Source organism: Bufo gargarizans, chromosome 8 (assembly GCF_014858855.1).
Source record: "Bufo gargarizans isolate SCDJY-AF-19 chromosome 8, ASM1485885v1, whole genome shotgun sequence".
Classification (NCBI taxonomy): Eukaryota; Metazoa; Chordata; class Amphibia; order Anura; family Bufonidae; genus Bufo; species Bufo gargarizans.
The window spans coordinates 68158736-68178813 of NC_058087.1; the positions used below are offsets into that span (position 1 = coordinate 68158736).

The 20078-nt window shown below is 44.8% G+C and overlaps 1 protein-coding gene across 1 annotated transcript in view; it reads left to right on the forward strand.

The window, feature by feature from the left end:
• Positions 1 to 20078, forward strand: part of UBE2G2 (ubiquitin conjugating enzyme E2 G2) — a 64274-nt gene that overhangs the window by 27418 nt on the left and 16778 nt on the right. Inside the window, exons 2-3 of the mRNA XM_044303431.1 lie at positions 4777 to 4812; positions 7214 to 7259. Of these exons, the coding sequence (XP_044159366.1) occupies positions 4777 to 4812; positions 7214 to 7259 (82 nt within the window). The remainder of the gene's footprint in view (positions 1 to 4776; positions 4813 to 7213; positions 7260 to 20078) is intronic.

The window sequence follows — 20078 nt, forward strand, 5'->3', positions numbered from 1 at the left end:
ACGCTCAGCCATGGGCAGGGAGCGTGTCCAAAGAGCAGCCGGGTATAGGGAACCTAAGGCACCGTCACACAGCTCTCCGCTCATCTCCACTCCTGTGCTGCCTCCGGACAGAACAGCGCTCCGCACCCATCGCCCAGGCACCTTTGAAAACGGGCTGACAAATACCCAAGCGCCAGGACTAAATTCCTGGTCGCCATGGCGACCTGGCGCCTGGGATTTGTCGAGCCCTGCTGTACACCAAAATGAATGGAGCGGCTGGTCAAGTATGTGCGGTGCGGCTCCATGAGGTGGGGAGTACAGTACTTGGCTGTGTGCCGACTGACTTGCTATTTTGTCGATTGATGCTTGTTACCGGTAGACAGCAAACATTAGTCCTTAAAGCGGTATTCCAGGATTTTAATATTGATGACTTATCCTTCAGTATCTGATCGGCAGGGGCCCCACACCCTGCACCCTCATGAACAGCTTCTTCAGAGTAGCTTGGGCAATGGATCAACACCGTGCAGTGCATGGAACTGGTAACTGTAGCGCTGCTGTAACCAATGGTGTAGTTCGGGCCCCCAAAGCTTCTCTGGTGAGCGAGTAGGATGTTGGATCCCAATTGTCAGATATTGATGGCCTAATTTGAGGGTAGGTCCTCAGTAATAAAATCTTGGAATACCCCTTTAAAGCATCTTCTGGCGTATGACTGAGTCAGAAGATGCCATTGGCAGGGGCTATGACCTGGGATCACACCGCAATCCCCTTCATCTTCCAACTCAGAGATTTTTTTCGTTTTAATTCTCCAGTCCACTATAATAGTCGTCAGAAAAGAAAGGAGTATGGCTCTCAAGGGGCATTTCTAGTGACGCAGACCCTCACCAGTAACATCTTTAGCCATGTCTCAATGACATATCAGGTGGTGATTAAAGGTGCTCCTTTTCTGAGTAATGTCTGTTCTGAGTGACCATGTGGCAGGCATTATAGTGCCCACAGGGATTGGCACCTAGCTCTTCCAGAGTCATGTTAATCTGCCTATTCTAGTGTTTTCCTACATAACCGGCCCTGTTTCATATCCCAGGACTCTGGAAAAGCTCAATCCACAAGCAGATATACAGATGACGGTATATTAGATGTCCACTTGTGTGGGACGCTGACACTTAATATGCCAGTCTTGCTCTTCTTAGTGCTGAGATCCACCTACTTTGTAAATTAGGATCATGGCTGGCTCTTTGTGCACCTGATATTCAAATCTATGTCCCCTGCCACTGACCTCTGTCCACGTCACTCCTGCCATTTCAAAAATGTGGTGAATGTGGCCTAAAAGAGCACAAAGTTGCACATTTTTACACAAAAATTTGTGACTTTGCTGACTTAGCAAGTTTAATGGTTTCCCCCCCATCCTTCTTCTGGATAATTTGTTGTCAGTATTTTATTCCCCAAATATTTAATTGCTCTTTTACTTCTGTCTGGGGTGAAAGTGTGACTGCAGGAGGGGGGGTGGACGGTGGACTGAGGAGTGGGACTTTGGGGCTTAAGATCACAAAGAACCTTCCTGTCGATTGAGTAGCAGACTTTAAGCAGACGTTGAATCCTTGGAGCTTAGGACGTGTCAGCTTTATAGAACTTCTTTAATTGAAGTCCTTTCTTTTAATCACATTCCTACTCTGCACATCTCACTTCTGAATTGTCGTAACCCCAGCTGTGATCGGCTGCTGAGATACAGGCTCTATGACCACTGCGGTCGGAGAAAATGCATGCTTTTAATGGAGGCTTTCCTGGTTTACGTTTCTCTTAAATTAAAGGACTGTGCGGTTAGCTCGGCATACTATGAAAACAAAGGTACACAGATATAATGTGGCCACAGTGCAGCAAAAACATGTCCTAAAGGTATGTATCTGGTGACAGGTGCAAGTTACAGATTATTATCATTGCTCTATCAGTGTTTCCCTGGTAACTGGGTTTTGAGGATTTCTATTACTTTAAGAACTAACCCTGAATTATCACAGTCTGCTCGTACTTGTGGTGCATATACCTAAAGGTTGTCCTTTACATTATCACCACCAGAGCTGTGAGCCTTTATTTTTTTTACACCTATTCGCTAGATTGGTATCAGACACCCGGGACCCCCACTGATTCAAAGGATAGATCAACAGTAAAAAAAAAAAAAAAAACTCTTTAAAGCTAGTCTGTGGCAGATATATGCAACTGTATAGGCATAGTTATTTTTTCTGTTTTTGTATTTTGTTGTTTAAGAATACTGGTCACAAAGAGCCGAGCCAAAACCAGGAGGTAAAGAGCAATGGAAACTGGAGCAGCATTGGAATGGAGACGTGATTCATTTTTAAGTTTTAACCCCTTCTGACAAGCATTCTTAAAAATATTACTGAAACACCCTTTAAACGAGGCCATGTTTTTTGACTTTTTATCGGTAGTGTGGGTGGGTGCCATATAGGACAGGATTCTTAACCCTTATAATTAAGAGGCTGACTCAGAGAAGTGTTAATTTCAGGTTGGCCGTCTGTTACGGACTGCTGCTCCATATCTAAAGGTTTCCCATCTGGACTGAGCACATTTGTCAGCGTCCAGCCTTGTTCTGGTGTGCCCTCTGAGTCACAGGTCTGGCACTCATGTCCTGCAGCTGGGCCACAGACAGCTGACTGGACGCTTACTCTGCCCATCTCCTGGTCACGAAAGCTGAACTTCAAAGCTGCTGGCGAAAGGATTGGATGTTAGAAGCCGCACAAACACAAAAAGCCCCGCACTAGTAATGGGTGTAAACAAGGCACTTAAATCTAGTAATTATCAATGGGATGTGGTTAAGAGAGTAGGCGCAAGGCTTTGAAATACGTGCATTCTCTCCCAGCTCCTAGTCTGTAGACATTGTATGGCCCGAGCACTGGAGCCTGTATTAATAGGAAATATCTATAGAAAATGATGACCTATTATTATAAATCATAATAATTCACATTTATTGTATGCACTTAGATTCTGTAGGAGTTCTGGAATGGCTAGATCTACGCAGGGACTAGCTGTAGGGTCACTCTGTTGGGCCTCATGCACACGACCGTTGTTTCATTCCGTGTCCGTTGTTCTGTTTTTCGTGATTTTCTGCGGACCCATTGACTTTCAATGGGTCCGTTGAAAACTCAGCTAATGCACCGTTTGTGATCTGCGTCCGTGGTTCCAGTCCGTCAAAAAAATAGAACCTGTCCTATTTTTTTCACGGAAAACGGTTCGCGGACCCATTCAAGTCAATGGGACGGTGAAAAAACGCGGAGGCACACAAGATTGTCATCCGTGTCCGCATCAGTTTTTTTCCTATGATTTGCATGGCAAACTTGACTTAGACTTTTTTTTACTTTCCTTTATGTCTGGTGATCCTCCAAAAATAAAGGAAGACACACGGAAACAAACGGAAACGGATCACGGAACAATGGAACCCCATTTTGCGGAACGGAACACAACAACGGTCGTGTGCATGAGGCCTTAGTTGCATGTGACTGTTGTGTCACATCCTTCTTTTTCACTTTCCTTTCTCTGAAAATTGTCTTTTGTAATTTGTGTTATTGTGGGCCAGTTTTATCCTATTATCTGGACGAGACAGAGAACAGTTGGTCTGGAAGCTCTTGCCTCACAGAGCACATTCTTCCCTGCAGATGTCTAAGGTCTCATACACATCTCCGTTAGGAGATCTGGCAGGCTGTTCCGGCACAGAACGTTGCCAGATCCTCTACTTGACCGCCAGATCCCCATTGACTGCAATGAGGTCTGGCAGTGAACCGACATAAATGCGGGATTTTGGCTGTTTTTTTGTCTGGCCGACAGCCACGATTTGCAGCAGATCAGACAGATCTGCTGCCGTGTGCTGTCCGCATCCGTTGCTCCGTTCCGCGACCCTCCTGCAAAAAAAATATAACCTGTCCTATTCTTGTCCGCGCTTTGCGGACAAGAATAGGCATTACATTGATGGGCGCCTGTTCCGTTCCGCAAATTTCGGAAGGCACACGGGCGGCTTCCGTTTTTTGCGGATCCACGGTTTGCGGACTGCAAAAAACGGCACGGTCTCGTGCTTGAGGCCTTTGGTCATAGAAAATGATATAACTGTAAGACAGCTCTTACAAGCTGTCTTACATTTAGAACTGGCGCTGGATGCGCCGAACTTATGGGAAGACCGGAGCCTCTTCATAATTTCGGCAATCAACCTCCAGAGCAGGGGCTTTATTAAGAAAGGCATCTAAAACGCCGGTCTTAATCAGTGTGCCCCTATATTTCTTGAATAACTCATAGATGTTATGTTACCCAAAGACATTTAAGCATAGAGAGTTAAAAATGCAGAACACTTGACAATTAAGTACAGTTAGCACAATTCATGTTCATTAACCACTTGTTTTTTTTCATCTCCTGTGCTTGACATTCTGGTCCACCTTCTCCTACATATTAACCCATATGCTCAGCAGTAGGGATTTGAGCGAATCGGCTTTGGATGAAACATCCAAAGTCGATTCGCATAAAACGTTGTTCCAATACTGTACGGAGCAGGAGCTCCATACAGTATTAGAATGTATTGGCTCCGATGAGCCAAAGGACTTCAGATAATAACTTCATAAATTAATTTGTACTGTAAAAAAAAACATTTCCTGAACTTTGGTTCGATTCCAAGTGGTACTGGTTCCAAATATACTGAATAGTGTAACATTTATCAGCCAATTAAACTAGTGGAACCATCCTTATTTCTTATTATTTTTATTTATTTTTTCATTTTGATCTAATTTTTCCTTTCTATTTTTATTTCAGAACTAACACTGAATCCACCAGAAGGGATTGTGGCAGGTACGTTTCCATGACATAACCTCACAATCTCAGCTCTTCATAAATGCCTTTCTAGGGTACATCCACACAGGGCTTGTGGCAAATGTGCAGCATTTTACAATACCAGCAATGTGGATGAGATTTCATGAAAGGTCTAGTACACACCATGCAAAAAAAAAAAAAAAAAAAAACTGCATCTGAAATTGATCTTTTATGCAGTTTTTTGTCCTCACTGTGTAACTGTAGATAACCCCAGAGTGAGGGGTAACATTGCTAATTGCTGTGTATATTATCACTCCCCCAGTTAGTCAGAGAGCATACTACATATGGGGGTCTTTTTCACCAGAAAACTAGGGAGAAATTGAGCAGTTGCTAATCTAGTCATCTCATTGCACTTAAAGGGGTTGTCCGGTCCTATATATTGATGACCTATCCTGGCCATTTCAGCCCACATTTATGTAATTTGTATGAGCGCCTTAAAAATGCAGTTTATTGTGAGAAAGTCAAGGGTAGGGCTGCAGTAAACGAATATTTTTGTAATCGAGTATTCTATCGATTATATTTCTCGATTCATCGAGTAATCTAATAAGAAAAAGCTACTTAAAATAACGTACGTAATTAGGTATGTATAAAGTTATTGGTTTGAAGGGGTTAATAACTTTATACATGCCTAATGCCAAGGTGCTTCCATTAACCCCTCCAAACCAATAACTTTATACATGCCCATTGGGTTTGGAGGGGTTAATGGAAGCACCTTGGCATTAGGCATGTATAAAGTTATTGGTCTGAAGAGGTTAATGAAAGCACCTTGGAGGTGCCTTCATTAACCCCTCTCTAAACCAATAACTTTATACATGCCAAGGTGGTGCTTGCAGCCTCCATTAACCACTCTCTCTCCATCTGCCTCCCCCCAGCCTCTGATCTGCTTGCCCCCAGCCTCTGATCTGGCTCCCCCCCCCCCCCAGCCTCTGATCTGGCTCCCCCCCCCCCCAGCCTCTGATCTGGCCCCCCCCCCCCCAGCCTCTGATCTGGCTCCCCCCCCCCCCCCAGCCTCTGATCTGGCTCCCCCCCCCCCCAGCCTCTGATCTGGCTCCCCCCCCCCCAGCCTCTGATCTGGCTCCCCCCCCCCCCCCAGCCTCTGATCTGGCTCCCCCCCCCCCCAGCCTCTGATCTGGGTCCCCCCCCCCCAGCCTCTGATCTGGCTCCCCCCCCCCCAGCCTCTGATCTGCCTCCCCCCCAGCCTCTGATCTGCCTCCCCCCCCAGCCTCTGATCTGCCTCCCCCCCCAGCCTCTGATCTGCCTCCCCCCCCAGCCTCTGATCTGCCTCCCCCCCCAGCCTCTGATCTGCCTCCCCCCCCAGCCTCTGATCTGCCTCCCCCCCCAGCCTCTGATCTGCCTCCCCCCCCAGCCTCTGATCTGCCTCCCCCCCCAGCCTCTGATCTGCCTCCCCCCCAGCCTCTGATCTGCCTCCCCCCCCAGCCTCTGATCTGCCTCCCCCCCAGCCTCTGATCTGCCTCCCCCCTCCCCCCAGCCTCTGATCTGCCTCCCCCCTCCCCCAGCCTCTGATCTGCCTCCCCCCCTCCCCCCAGCCTCTGATCTGCCTCCCCCCAGCCTCTGATCTGCCTCCCCCAGCCTCTGATATGCCCCAGCGCATTATACTCACGTGCGCTGTGGCCGCCGGTCGCTCCTTCTTCTGTCTGTGCGGCGGATTGCTAATGCTTACAGCATTAGCAATGCGCCGCACAGACCTATGAGAAGGAGCGACCGCCGGCCACAGCGCACGTGAGTATAATGCGCTGCTCTCTGCTCACTAACATACCATGGCAGCCAGGACTTAAGCAGCGTCCTGGCTGCCATGGTAACCGATCGGAGCCCCAGCATTACACTGCTGGGGCTCCGATCGGAACTGACACTGCCACCAATGATGGGGGGGGGGGGAGGGAGACCCTGTGGGATATGGCCGGCACATTCATTGGTGGCGCAGTGGCCACAGTTCCTCCCCTCCCCTCCTCCTCCTACTCAGTCCCTCCCTCCCCTCCTCCTCCTACTTGGTCTTCAGCGGCAGCCGCGCACAGTGGGGAGGGAGAGACTCCCTCCTCCTCCCTCAGCTGTGCCGGCCGCTCAGTCCTGCCTCTCTGGCCTCCGGAGGACACGGAAGCGGTGAGTGAGACGCTTAATTTCACTCCCGCTCCGTGATCACGTGATCTGAACGATTCCTCGATGCAGGGAAACTGCATCGATGAATTTTTTGACTCGATTTAATCGAGTTATTCGAATAATCGTTTCAGCCCTAGTCAAGGGGTTTTATGACGAGTATTCTTTGAAACATTTTTTTCAGGTTTGTCATTGTCTTTAAGTAGTAATGCAATTTTATACCTTTGTGTTATGATCAGAAGGCACATTCAATTTTTTTGTCTTGCAGGCCCAATAAATGAAGAAAATTTCTTTGAATGGGAAGCCTTGATAATGTAAGTTAAATATAAATGTCAATAGTCCGGGAATTGCGAAAATAAAATGACTGGAAATACTTAAATGTGACTGATGAGCAGCAGCACATGTATGCAGTCTCCATTGCGACAGCCTGTCCTGTATGTCCTCTCAGTTCTTCATGTCTCCTCATGAACTCCATTCCTACAGAGATTCAGCTAAAGAGGTTATCAGCTGTGTTTAGGATCATAATTCCTGACAAGCAGAGAGGAGGATGAGGCGGCTCTGTACCTCAGTGCTGTGAAGTAACTTGTCCTCCTGTGTGATTAGGACAGGTTTTGTATATACTAATTGGACGGTAGCCATTGTATATCTCTTAATGATCGCTCTTTAGACAAAACGAGCCATTTTAACACAAGAAATTTGGGAATATATTTATAGTAAAGTAATATTTAAGTATTTTTATTTTCTTAAAGGGAGTCACCTCGATATGGCCATATACAGTGCTTACATGGCTCTGTAGCACACCTATACAGGATTGTAATAGTACCTTTGTCTTTGTCTTTAGACTTGCACCAGCAGGAAAAATGAAGTTTAATTCATATGCAAATGAGCACTTGCTAGTGCCCAGGGGCGGCGTTCAGTGTGTAGATGCCCAGGCTGCTCTGCCTTCTCTTCACTTTTCTCCTCCCCAGCCTCTTCCTTTGCCCGCCCTCCAAGTCCGGACCTATCGATGAGGCAAGAGACTTGGAGGGCGGGCAAAGGCAGAGACTGGGGAGAAGTAAAGTGAAAAGAAGGCAGAGCAGCCTGGGCATCTACACACTGAATGCCGCCCCTGGGCACTTGCAAGTGCTCATTTGCATATGAATTAAACTCAATTTTTCCTGCTGGTGCAAGTCTAAAGACAAAGGTACTATTACAATCCTGTATAGGTGTGCTACAGAGCCATGTAAGCACTGTATATGACCATATGGAGGTGACAGACTCCCTTTAATTCCTGGAGTACACCTTTAAAACGACCCTCCAGTTCAAGATTTAAAAAACACTTCAATTGGGGAATGAACAGAACACTGAGCCAACCCAAAAACAAAAACAATAACCCCAAAGAAAAGTGGGAGACACACATATAAAATATATGTAATTTATTGAGACATGATCACATAACAAACAATATATGAAACATAAGGCACAAGTGTACAGGAGGGGGGGGGGGGGACCTCATGTAAGGAGGTCAGATACAACCTCTCTCCCAAACACCCAACTGGCAGGGAAAAAGATGTCACAGCCCTAGGTATACATCAGCATGAAAATTCTGTATGGTATGTATGTTGCATGCACAGAAAGATAAATGAAAAAATGTACAAATAGCACAAGGCAAACTAGCCCACCCAAAAACCTGGGATGTCCGCATAAGATATGCACATAGCTATTGAACTGTACAATACAAACAGAGGCAAGTGTGCCAAGTGCAGGTGGTAATAGAGATATAAAAAGAAATGTAACAACTAACTGAGCAAAACAACAAAACATGTATTACCCATGATATGCTGGACCCAGAGCGTGTGACCAAAGGCTGCACCTCGACGTACGTTTCACCTGGAGAGGCTTCGTCAGGAGGAGGATGAACAGAACACTTACATGATGCCCTCCTTTTATCTTTTTAGCTGCAGATCCACAAATTCCCAGGCTACTCTTCTGGCATCCAGGATGGCCACACTGCTTCTCAGACTGCCTGAGGCATACTGTTCATTTGGTAGTTTTGATACTTTCTGCTGTCCTTGGGTTGGTTAGCACTGCTCACATGAACATTGCTGGCCAATCCAAGAGCATGAAGTTCCTTGGGTTACCAAATGAATAGTGTGCATCAGATAGTCTGGGAAGCAGTGTGGCCATCTTGAATGGCAGAAGAGGAGCCTGGGAATTTGCAGATCTGCAGTTAGGAAGATGAAAAGGAGGGCACCATGTAAGTGTTCTGTTAGTTCCCTAGTTAATGTGAGTATTATATATTTTTTATTTTATTTATTTTTTATTTTTTTCAAGGGCTTGTCCAAGTTTTTAATATTGATGGCCTGTCATCAGAATAGGCCATCAGTGAATTATCGTTGGGTACCCGACACCCGCACACTGCCGATCAGCTATTTCAGAGGAGCACTGATGCCGGAAGTACACCTCTTCTTCCATTGTGTAGTGCAGTGTTTCCCAACCAGTGTGCCTCCAGCTGTTGCAAAACTACAACTCCCAGCATGCCCGCACAGCCAAAGGCTGTTCAGGCATATGCTGGGAGTTGTAGTTTTGCAACAGCTGGAGGCACACTGGTGTAGGGGACGGAGCTGTTATGCACAGCACTGTATTCACACTGAAGTGAATAGATGCAGTACTGCAGTTTAGGGATGCAGCTAACGATTATTTGAATAATCGATTAGTTGTCGATAATTGAATCGATTAATCTGGAAAAAACGCCAAAATTACAAAACAGAGAGGTTTATATGATTTTACTTGAAAAATTATGTTCAAAGGTCATATTAAAACAAATTGTGGATGGCACTGTTATGGGGGATCTGTGGATGACACTATTATGGGGGATCTGTGGATGGCGCTGTTATGGGCGGGAGCTTTGGATGACACTATTATGGGGGATCTGTGGATGGCGCTGTTATGGGGGATCTGTGGATGGCGCTGTTATGGGGGATCTGTGGATGACACTATTATGGGGGATCTGTGGATGACACTATTATGGGGGATCTGTGGATGACACTATTATGGGGGATTTGTGGATGACACTATTATGGGGGATCTGTGGACGACACTATTATGGGGGATCTGTGGATGGTGCTGTTATGGGCGGGAGCTTTGGATGGCACTGTTATGGGCAGGAGCTTTGGATGGCACTGTTATGGGGGGATCTGTGGATGGCGCTGTTATGGGGGGATCTGTGGATGGCGCTGTTATGGGGGGATCTGTGGATGGCGCTGTTATGGGGGGATCTGTGGATGGCGCTGTTATGGGGGGAATCTGGATGGCGCTGTTATGGGGGGATCTGTGGATGGCGCTGTTATGGGGGGATCTGTGGATGACACTATTATGGGAGATCTGTGGATGGCGCTGTTATGGGGGGGATCTGTGGATGACACTATTATGGGGGATCTGTGGATGGCGCTGTTATGGGGGGATCTGTGGATGGCGGTGTTATGAGGGGATCTGTGGGTGGCACTGTTGTGGAGGGGTCCTGTGGATGGCGGTGTTATGAGGGGATCTGTGGGTGGCACTGTTGTGGAGGGGTCCTGTGGCTGGCACTGTTGTTTAGGGGTCCTGTGGCTGGCACTGTTGTGGAGGGGATCGGATCTGTGGCTGGCACTGTTGTGGAGGGGATCGGATCTGTGGCTGGCACTGTTGTGGAGGGGATCGGATCTGTGGCTGGCACTGTTGTGGAGGGGATCGGATCTGTGGCTGGCACTGTTATGGGGAAGGGGATATGTGCACTGTTTTGGGCATAACAGTGCACAGATCCCCCTCCCCATAACAGTGCACAGATCCCCCCCCCCCCATAGCAGTGCCAGCATCTTTATTACCTTACAATGAAGTTCAGGTAACGGGCAGAACGGGCGGCGGCGTAACGTCACTCACTCACGTGACGCACCTGCTCCGCCCACTTTATTATTGATGGAGGCGGAGCAGGCGCGTCACATGAGTAAGTGACGTTACGCCGCCGTCCGCTCTGCCTGTTACTGGAGCGTCATTGTAAGGTAAAATAAAGATGCAGTGATTTAAAGTAAACCGCCCGCCCCCGCATAGCAACGAATCGGACGATTATTCGATAACTGGATTCGTCGGCAACGAATCCAGTTATCTATTACATCGATTAATCGTTGCAGCCCTACTGCAGTTACAGGTTCCGTCCATGCACAGTGGTCGGAGCTGTGTACTTCTGGCGTCGACACTACTCTGAAATAGCTGATCGATGTGGGTTTGGGGTCAGACTCCCAACAGTCATATATTGATGACCGATTCTGAGGATAGACCATCAATATTAACCCTTTCATGACCAAGGGTCATTGATGCCCCAGTGTCCAGGTCAAAATTTACAAATCTGACATGCGTCACTTTATGTGGTAATAGCTTTGGAACACTTTTACTTATCCATGCCATTCTGAGATTGTTTTATCGTGACACATTGTACTTCATGATAGTCATATATTTGAGTCAATATATTTCACCTTTATTTATGAAAAGATCCCAAATTTACAAAAAAATTTGAAAAATGAGGAACACTATCGGCTTTCAGGCTCTGATCTGCAGAGCGCAGATCAGAGCCTGAAACCGGCATTTTAACGCTGCCGCGATCCGATTGGTTAGTCTGCACAGACTAACCAATCGGATCGATTGCCGGCAAGGGGCCACTCTGATTGGTCCCTTGCCGGCATTTACTGCACTGTATGCTGTCCGTGACAGCATACAGTGCAGGGGCAGAAGCTTTAATCCAAGCGCTTTGCAGCGCTTGGATTAAAGAGCTTGTTTGACGTTTATATACGTGGTAGCTGCACGGGGTATGTGCAGCTATCACGTATATATACAGATTGCGGCCCTGAAGGGGTTAAAATCCTAGAATACCCTTTTAATGAAAACAGTCCAAAATAAAATGCCTCCATACATGGTTCCTCTTCTAAAGGTGCATTTTCACAGGACTGTTATGGGGCCTTTAATCGGGAACAAACGTTCCTATGGAAGCTAATTTCCAATAATCGCCCGTGTAAAGGCTGAATTCATTGTTTATGCGGACACCTACACTCAGGTCCATAAATATTGGGACATCGACACAATTCTAACATGTTTGGCTCTATACACCACAATGGATTTGAAATGAACAAGATTTGCTTTAACTGCAGACTGTCAGGCACATATGCAAACTGTTGTAATTCCTACACCGTTCACCTGATTTGGATGTAAATACCCTCAAATTAAAGCTGACAGTCTGCAGGTAAAGCACATCGCGTTCGTGTCATTTCAAATCCATTGTGGTGGTGTATAGCGCCAAAAATGTTAGAATTGTGTCAATGTCCCAATATTTATGGACCTGACTGTAAATCATCATTTCTGTGCAGCAGATGGTGCTGTGTAAAGAGTAATCGGCTGCAGATAAAAGTGAATCTTTATGATAAGCGATTACACTAGCCATTGCTTGTCCCCAACAGTGATTGCTGCATGCAAATGCAGCTCTTGCCTCCACTGACGAGTCTACAACATCAGCTGGGGAGCTGAGTCTACAACATCAGCAGTAGGTGTCGGTGACTGCAAAAATAAATAAAAAATCTTAATAAAATATATTAAAAAAATTAAAACAACAAAGTTTTTTTCTGAATTTAAAATTATTTAACAAAATAAATATTAAGAAAAAAGATGACACATGCATTCACCCTCTCATTATATGAGCAGAACAACGAAAGTAATTGAAACGTCGGATTTGGCACATAACTGACCTGAACAGAGCTAAACAGATCCTAACTGACTATAATGGAGTCAGTTCGATTTCCATTCAGAAGACTTTTCTTTCCTCTGTTTTGACAGAATCTACGACGGAGGGCGCATTATTTTCTATTAGCAAACCAAAAAATATATATATATCCGAAAGTGGTGCAACTCGTTGCACAAAGAAGCAAGTCCTCATGCAGTGACATCAATGGAAAAATTAAAATAGCAAGTTACAGTTAGGTCCAGAAATATTTGGACAGTTTTGGCATTTTAGCTGTTTACCGATACATATTCAAGATACGGTTATATAATCAATATGGGCTTAAAGTGCAGACTCTCAGCTTTAATTTAAAATGGAATTACAGCTCTTAAATTTGTAGCTGTCACTTTTTCAAGGGACTAAAGGTGATTGGACAATTATCTCAAAAGCTATTTATTGGTCTGTTGGTTAAACCATAATCAATTAAGCAGGTAAAAGGTCTGGAGTTGATTCCAGGTGTTGCACTTGCATTTAGAAGTGGTTACTTTGAACCCACAACATGTGGTCAAAGGAACTCTCAATGGAATTCTCAGACCATCATTAGGCATTAGGCTGAAAAAATATAAGAAATCCATCAGAGAGAAAGCAGAAATGTTAGGAGTGACCAAATCAACAGTTTGGTACATTCTGATTAAAAGAAAAACAAAAAAACAGCGCACTGGTGAGCTAAAAAAGGCCTGGATGTCCACGGAAGACAATGGTGGCGGATAATCGCTGAATCCTTTCTATGGTCAAGAAAAACCCATTCACAACATCCACCTAAGTGAAGAACACTCTCCAGGAAGTAAGTGTATCTAAGTCTACCATATAGAGAAGACCTCATGACAGCAAATACAGAGGGTTCACCACAAGGTGAATCATCGTCAAAAATAGAGAGGCCAGATTACACTTTACCCAAAAAAATCTAAAGAAGCCAGCCCAGTTCTGGAACAACATTCTTTGGACAGATAAAACTAAGATTAACCTGAATGATAGGAAGAAGAAAGTATGGAGAAGGCTTGGAACAGCTCATGATACAAAGCACATCACATGGGTTAAACGTGTGGAGGCAGTGTGGACATGCATGGCTTCCAATGGCACTGGGTCACTAGTGTTTATTGATGATGTGACTGAGGACACAAGCAGCTGGATCAATTCTAAAGTGTACAGGGATATACTTCTCAGATTCAACCAAATGCAGCAGGGTTGTTTGGACAGCGCTTCCCAGTACAGATGGACAATGACCCAAAACATACTGAAAAAGCAATCCAGTCGTTTTTTTAAGGCAAAGAAGCGGAATATTCTGCAATGGCCTAGTCAATCACCAGATCTCTAACCAATCGAGCATGCATTTCACTTGCTTAAGACATAACTTAAGGCAGAAAGACCCACAAACAAGCAACAACTGAAGACAACTGCAGTAAAGGCCTGGCAAAGCATCACAAAGGAGGAAACCAGCGTCTGGTGATGTCCATGGCTTCCAGACTGCCGGCAGTCATTGCCTGCAAAGGATTCTCTACAAAGTATTGAACATTTTTATTTATGTAATGTTAATTTGTCCAATTACTATTGAGCCCCTGAAATGAGGAGGCTTGCAGAAATAGGGTTGCAATCCTAAATGTTTCACACAATATTTTTGTTCAACCCCTAAATTAAAACTGAAGGTCTACACTTCAATCGCACCTCAATTGTTTCATTTCAAATTCAATGTCATGGCATGCAGAGACCAAATCGTGAAGATTGTCACTGTCCAAATATTTCTGGACTTAACTGTATGTCTCTCGGAAGACAGAATTAAAAATAAAAATGGAGAAAAAAAAAATCCTCCGTCCTCAGGGTGTGAATGGGAACCAGTTAACAACGCTGTGGGATTGGCGGGTTACGTACCCTTCTCACCTGCTTGTCTGGAGGTTGTAATAATTATCTTATGTTTTTTTGCCTCTTACTTAGGAATTCCCCTTTGATGGAATTGTATATTATTGCTGCTGGTAATTCTCCAAATTACTTATGAAACACTTGGGAGGGGATATAAAAACATCTTTAATAGCTTTAAAGCATTCATTATATTTAGTGTGTCATCTATCACATCCGCCTTTTGTTTTTACAGTTCAACTGCACAATCTTACTGTAGAAATTAGCGTTCAGCAAAGTAAAATTATTAATAAACAAGCTGTAAATATGCATCAGAACATTTAATTTGTTTTCATTGTATTAGCATTTTTTGTCATTTTGCTAATGTAGCTTTCATTTATAGACCCTATTTTAACATTCATAAATTAGTTTTCATGCAGAAATTGTCCCACATGTGTTCTCAGTATATTCTCATCCAAAGCTGCTTTCTTACAAGTCTGCCTCTTGCTCAGCTGCAATGTGTCAAAATTCCTTGCTGGCGCAGTGTCTGCACAGTGCTTGTTCTGAGGAAGTTAAAGGGGGTGTTTCCCTAGTGCACCCAGTATGTTGGTCTCCCCTTGTAGATTTGGTTCTGTGTTTATGGTTCATAAATATAAAATGAGATATGGATTGCCGCTTACTTGAATCTTGGAGTAATATGAATATGGTAGCTATTAAAAGTTACGTTTTATTCCTTGCTTTCTGTGATTCCGTTGACAAGTCGCGGGAATTGATACACGGGCATCTATTTAATATTTGGAAATTCTTTCTGGTTTTTGGGTTGTTTTTGAGTTACAGAAAAAAATGACACTTTGCAAACTTGATGGTGAGGAATATATACATTAGATAGGTGAGGTCTACCAAAATAAAAATTCCACACATACTTTGTACTGCTCTGGCCCCTTTGTTTACATGCAGTTGCAGAGCTGTGGGGGTTTTTAACAACATTCTGTGAAGTTTTTCTCATGAATATTTAGGTGTGTCAGCTTTAGACTGCCTTTACTCTCCCCCTGAACTGTCTTGGTTCTCTTTGCTGATGGATCAATCTTCTCATGCTGCACTGACCTCACATAGGCATTCTTTCTTCTGGTTGCTCTCCTGGCCATTTACAACTTGCTGCTTATTCTATTTATACAGACAAAGTACTTCACCTGTTCTAGTCCAGTAAACCTTTCCTCCGCCCACCCTGTTAGCTTTCACCGTGACTGGAATTCCTCTTCTGCTTATTGGGTTATAAAAGCTAATGCTAAGCCATTCTACCGCCAGTAACGTGATGGGGGCGTGGCATATCAGACTTCAATGATGTTCCGTGTACAGGGTAGGACCGCTCCCTCCTGCAGCCCTAGGCTTGAGCAGGGAAAGAAGCTTATGTCACAGGTCATGTGACCCTCAGGGAACTATGAGAAAGGGGCCACAGTTGAAAATACATTACTTTTCTTTAGATAGACATATACAAAGAATTAAAATAATAACTTGGGCAACCCCTTTAAAGGGGCTGTCTCCTTTAGTTTGTGGCATTTATCATGTAGAGAAAGGTAATACAAGGCGCTCACTAATGTATTGTTATTATCCATATTGCTTCCTTTGCTGGCTATATTAATTTTTCCATCATATTATCCATTGCTTGTATCCATGGTTACAACCACCCTGCAATCTAGTAGCGGTGGCCATGCTTGCACACTATAGGAAAAAATGTCTGCCTTTTGGTGGTCAGGACCCTGGTAGCGCATGCAGGCTAGTGTTTTTCCCTATAGTGTGCAAGTACGACCACCACTGATGGATTGCAGGGTGGTCATAACCAAAGAAACGAGCAGTGTATAATGTAATGGAGAAATGAATATAGCCAGCAAAGGAAGCAATATAGGTAATAATAATACGTTAGTGTCTTGTATTAACTTTCTCTACATGATACATGCTATTTCCTAAAGTGAGACAACCCCCATACCTTAGGAAGGGAATGGAAGGGTCTGTGGTTTGTGACTGGCAATATGTTGCGTACCTGTTAAAAGGGTTTTCTGAGATTTTATAACTAATGACTTATCCTCTGGCCTTCTCGCAGTTTACCAAGCACAGTGCCGTACATAATACAGCATCTGTGCTTAGTATCGCGCTCAACCATATTGATTTCTGTTGGGCTGAGCTGTGCCTACAGCATTTGACACATGAAAGTGACATCACATGGCCTAGGAAAAGTTGCCGGTGCCTTCTCAAACAGCTGAACGGCGGGGATCCTGGGTGTCGGACCCCCTTAAATTTCTAAACACTCTAAACGTGATGACATGTTTTCATGCAATTGCCCATGGGTCGAAGACTGTAACTAGCATATGTTTTAACTCCTTAAAGGTACACTGACAGGCCCAATAACCATAATTAGCTGTACATATGCATGCACAGGTCTTCTAATGTGCATTAAAAACATATGAGGATAACCCATGTCCACATTATGAATACAGTAAACTCATGTTTTATAACCTGAACTAATCGCTGTTCTTTCTGCCCAAGAGGCGGGGTTTCAGCTCCACTTGCGCCCAGCCAGCATCAGCCCAACCGCCGTTTTGAAGCGCCGCCCAGCTGATCAATATTCATGCCCATAGCTTTCTATTGGGCATGCGCCGGATCTCGGAAGGTCGGGGACGGAAGTGCATATTGATGAGCTGGGCGGCGCTTCAAAACGGCGGTTGGGCTGATGCTGGCTGGGCGCAAGTGGAGCTGAAACCCCGCCTCTTGGGCAGAAAGAACAGCGATTAGTTCAGGTTATAAAACATGAGTTTACTGTATTCATAATGTGGACATGGGTTATCCTCATATGTTTTTAATGCACATTAGAAGACCTGTGCATGCATATGTACAGTTAATTATGGTTATTGGGCCTGTCAGTGTCCCTTTTAAAGCGTCTTTCATCGCAGTAACCGGAGTCTACCATCAGGACTCCGCTGCTTTTGTTGTATTTCCTCCCGATGCAATTCAGATGTATCCACATTTGCATGTGTCTTTGCACATGGAGCAGTGTGCTGCTGCATAAAGTGTTTGCCTTCGTAGCATGCACCTGTACTTTATTTCACATTGTTTCGAGGTGTTGGTCTAACTTTTTTTATTCTCCTGGTGTGACAGTGAAACGTGTCAAGAAATGAAACTGTGTTTATGTAGTTGATAGAAATATTATTTGCTGCCTGCTGGAACCTTTTAAATATAAAATGTTTTTTTATTAGGTTTCTCAATATAAAACTCTCGACTAGAAGCCATAAACAAATTTCAATCAGGCCTGGGACAGAGAGCGTATATCAGGCATAGCTAAGAGACTCCATTATAGCTCAACCCTCCGGCACTAACCTATAACGCTGTCTGTACTGTATGGTCACAGCATACTGGGCTCACAATAGGTGAGAACTGCAGTAGTCAGACCTATAAGTCTGTGTCAGTAGCAGGCAGTGTAAGACTACTGAGCACCAGCCGCCCTAGGCATGACAGAAAGGTAAGTCCTCTTCCCTGGTATCAAGCAATTAGCTCCGCAGTGTGCACTAGAAGGACTGGCTCTACTCAATCTACTCAACTCTGTGTCCTCGGTGTAAGACATCCCATCAGAAGCACAAGCTCTACAGTGTATTGTACTGTTGAAACTGCATGATAACCACCACTGATGGCGTGCGTTTTTTTTTTCACGCATCAGTTCTGCGTTGCGTGAAAAACGCAGCATGTTCTATAATCTGCGTTTTTCGTGCAGCCCTGGCCCCATAGAAGTGAATGGGGCTTCAGTGAAAAACGCATTGCATCTGGAAGAAAGTGCGGATGCCATGCGTATTTCACTGATGGTTGCTAAAAGATGATGTTTGTAAACCTTCAGTTTTTTATCACGCTCGTGAAAAATGCATCAAAACACATTGCACCCTGAACTTGCTTGCAAAATGGTGCGAGTTTCACTGAACACACCCTGAACGCATCCGGACCTAATCCGTCACACTCGTGTCAAAGGGGTCTTAAGGTTACATTGGAGTCTGACATAGAATTCAGTGTCACTAGGAGGAAGAAATCAGACTGAAGGTTTGTCACAAAAGTAGTTATTTTTTTTTTAACCCCTTCCCGACATATGACGTAATAGTAAGTCATGACTGCAGGTGCGTTCCCGCATTTTAGCGTACTAATACGTCATGGTGATCGGATGGGCACCGGAGCGATGTGCGCCCGATCACTGCAGGGGTCTGGCAGTCACTGATAGCCGGGCCCCTGCTGTATCCACCGGCATCACTGTACAAGCCAGTGCCGGCGTATTAACCCCTTCTATGCCGCGATCAGTGCTGACTGCGACATAGAAGGGATTTGAGGCAGGTGAGGGAGCCCATCGGGCTCATGACTGTCATGAAGTACAATATGTCAGGAGAAAATAATCTCAGATTGGCTTGGATAAGTAAAAGTGTTTCAAAGTTATTACCACATAAAGTGACACATGTCAGATTTGCAAAAAATGGCCTGGGCAGGAAGGTGAAAACTGGCCTGGGGTAGAAGGGGTTAATACATATTCCAAAAAATAAATAAATAAAAACAGCCCTTTAAGGAACTGCTACTAATTTAGCTCCCTGATATTACATATATAAGGTGCCGTGGACGTTCCTGTCTGGCTACTGGAGTGGCAATGTGCTGTTTGCACAGATGCTCCATGGAAGGCACTGCAGGTGGATGCATCTGTTAAAAGGATTGTCAGAGTTAAAGGGGTTATCCAGTTTCTCAACTCCCCCCCACATGTGCCGGGCCCCTCACCGGTAATATACTTACCTCTCTCCCGTCGCCGCTCCCAGGCCCCGGACCGCTGCTGCTGCTGCTGCTTCTCCCTGCACATGGATGAAAAAATCTGGTGTTGGGGGAAGAGCAGCGAATGGCAGATGGGGACAAGCCTCCCTAGAATCGCGGGTAACGCTAGGAAGGCTCGTCCCTGCCTGCCATTGGCTGCTCACCCCCCTACACCGGATGTTTTCATCCGTATACAGAAATTGGATGACCCCTTTAATAAAACACTCTTGTAGCTCTTGTAAATGTGGAAAACTAACAAAAGAGTTAATACTCGCCCTTTTTCTCGCCTGCTGCTGATGTCATCTTCCTGGCCGCAGTGATGACTTTTCATGCACAGTCACTGATGTAGCCAACCACTGGCCTCAGCAGTACACATGACATCACTGGTGATTGTGTTTTGTTTAAATATAGATATTGACATGGAAAATTTAAAATAACCTCACCAAAAATTCCTTCAAAATATATTAAACATAAAATCATGATTTAAACAATAGCTCCCATTCTAAGGCTTGGTTCACACGGGCGTTTTGGGTGACATGTGGGAAGGTTTGGGTTAGGTGTGTAGATTTTATTATTTTCTCTTATAACATGATTATAAGGGAAAATAATAGCATTCTGAATATAGAATGCTTAGTAAAATAGGGATGGACGGGTTTAGCATTCTGAATACAGAATGCTTAGTAAAATAGGGATGGAGGGGTTA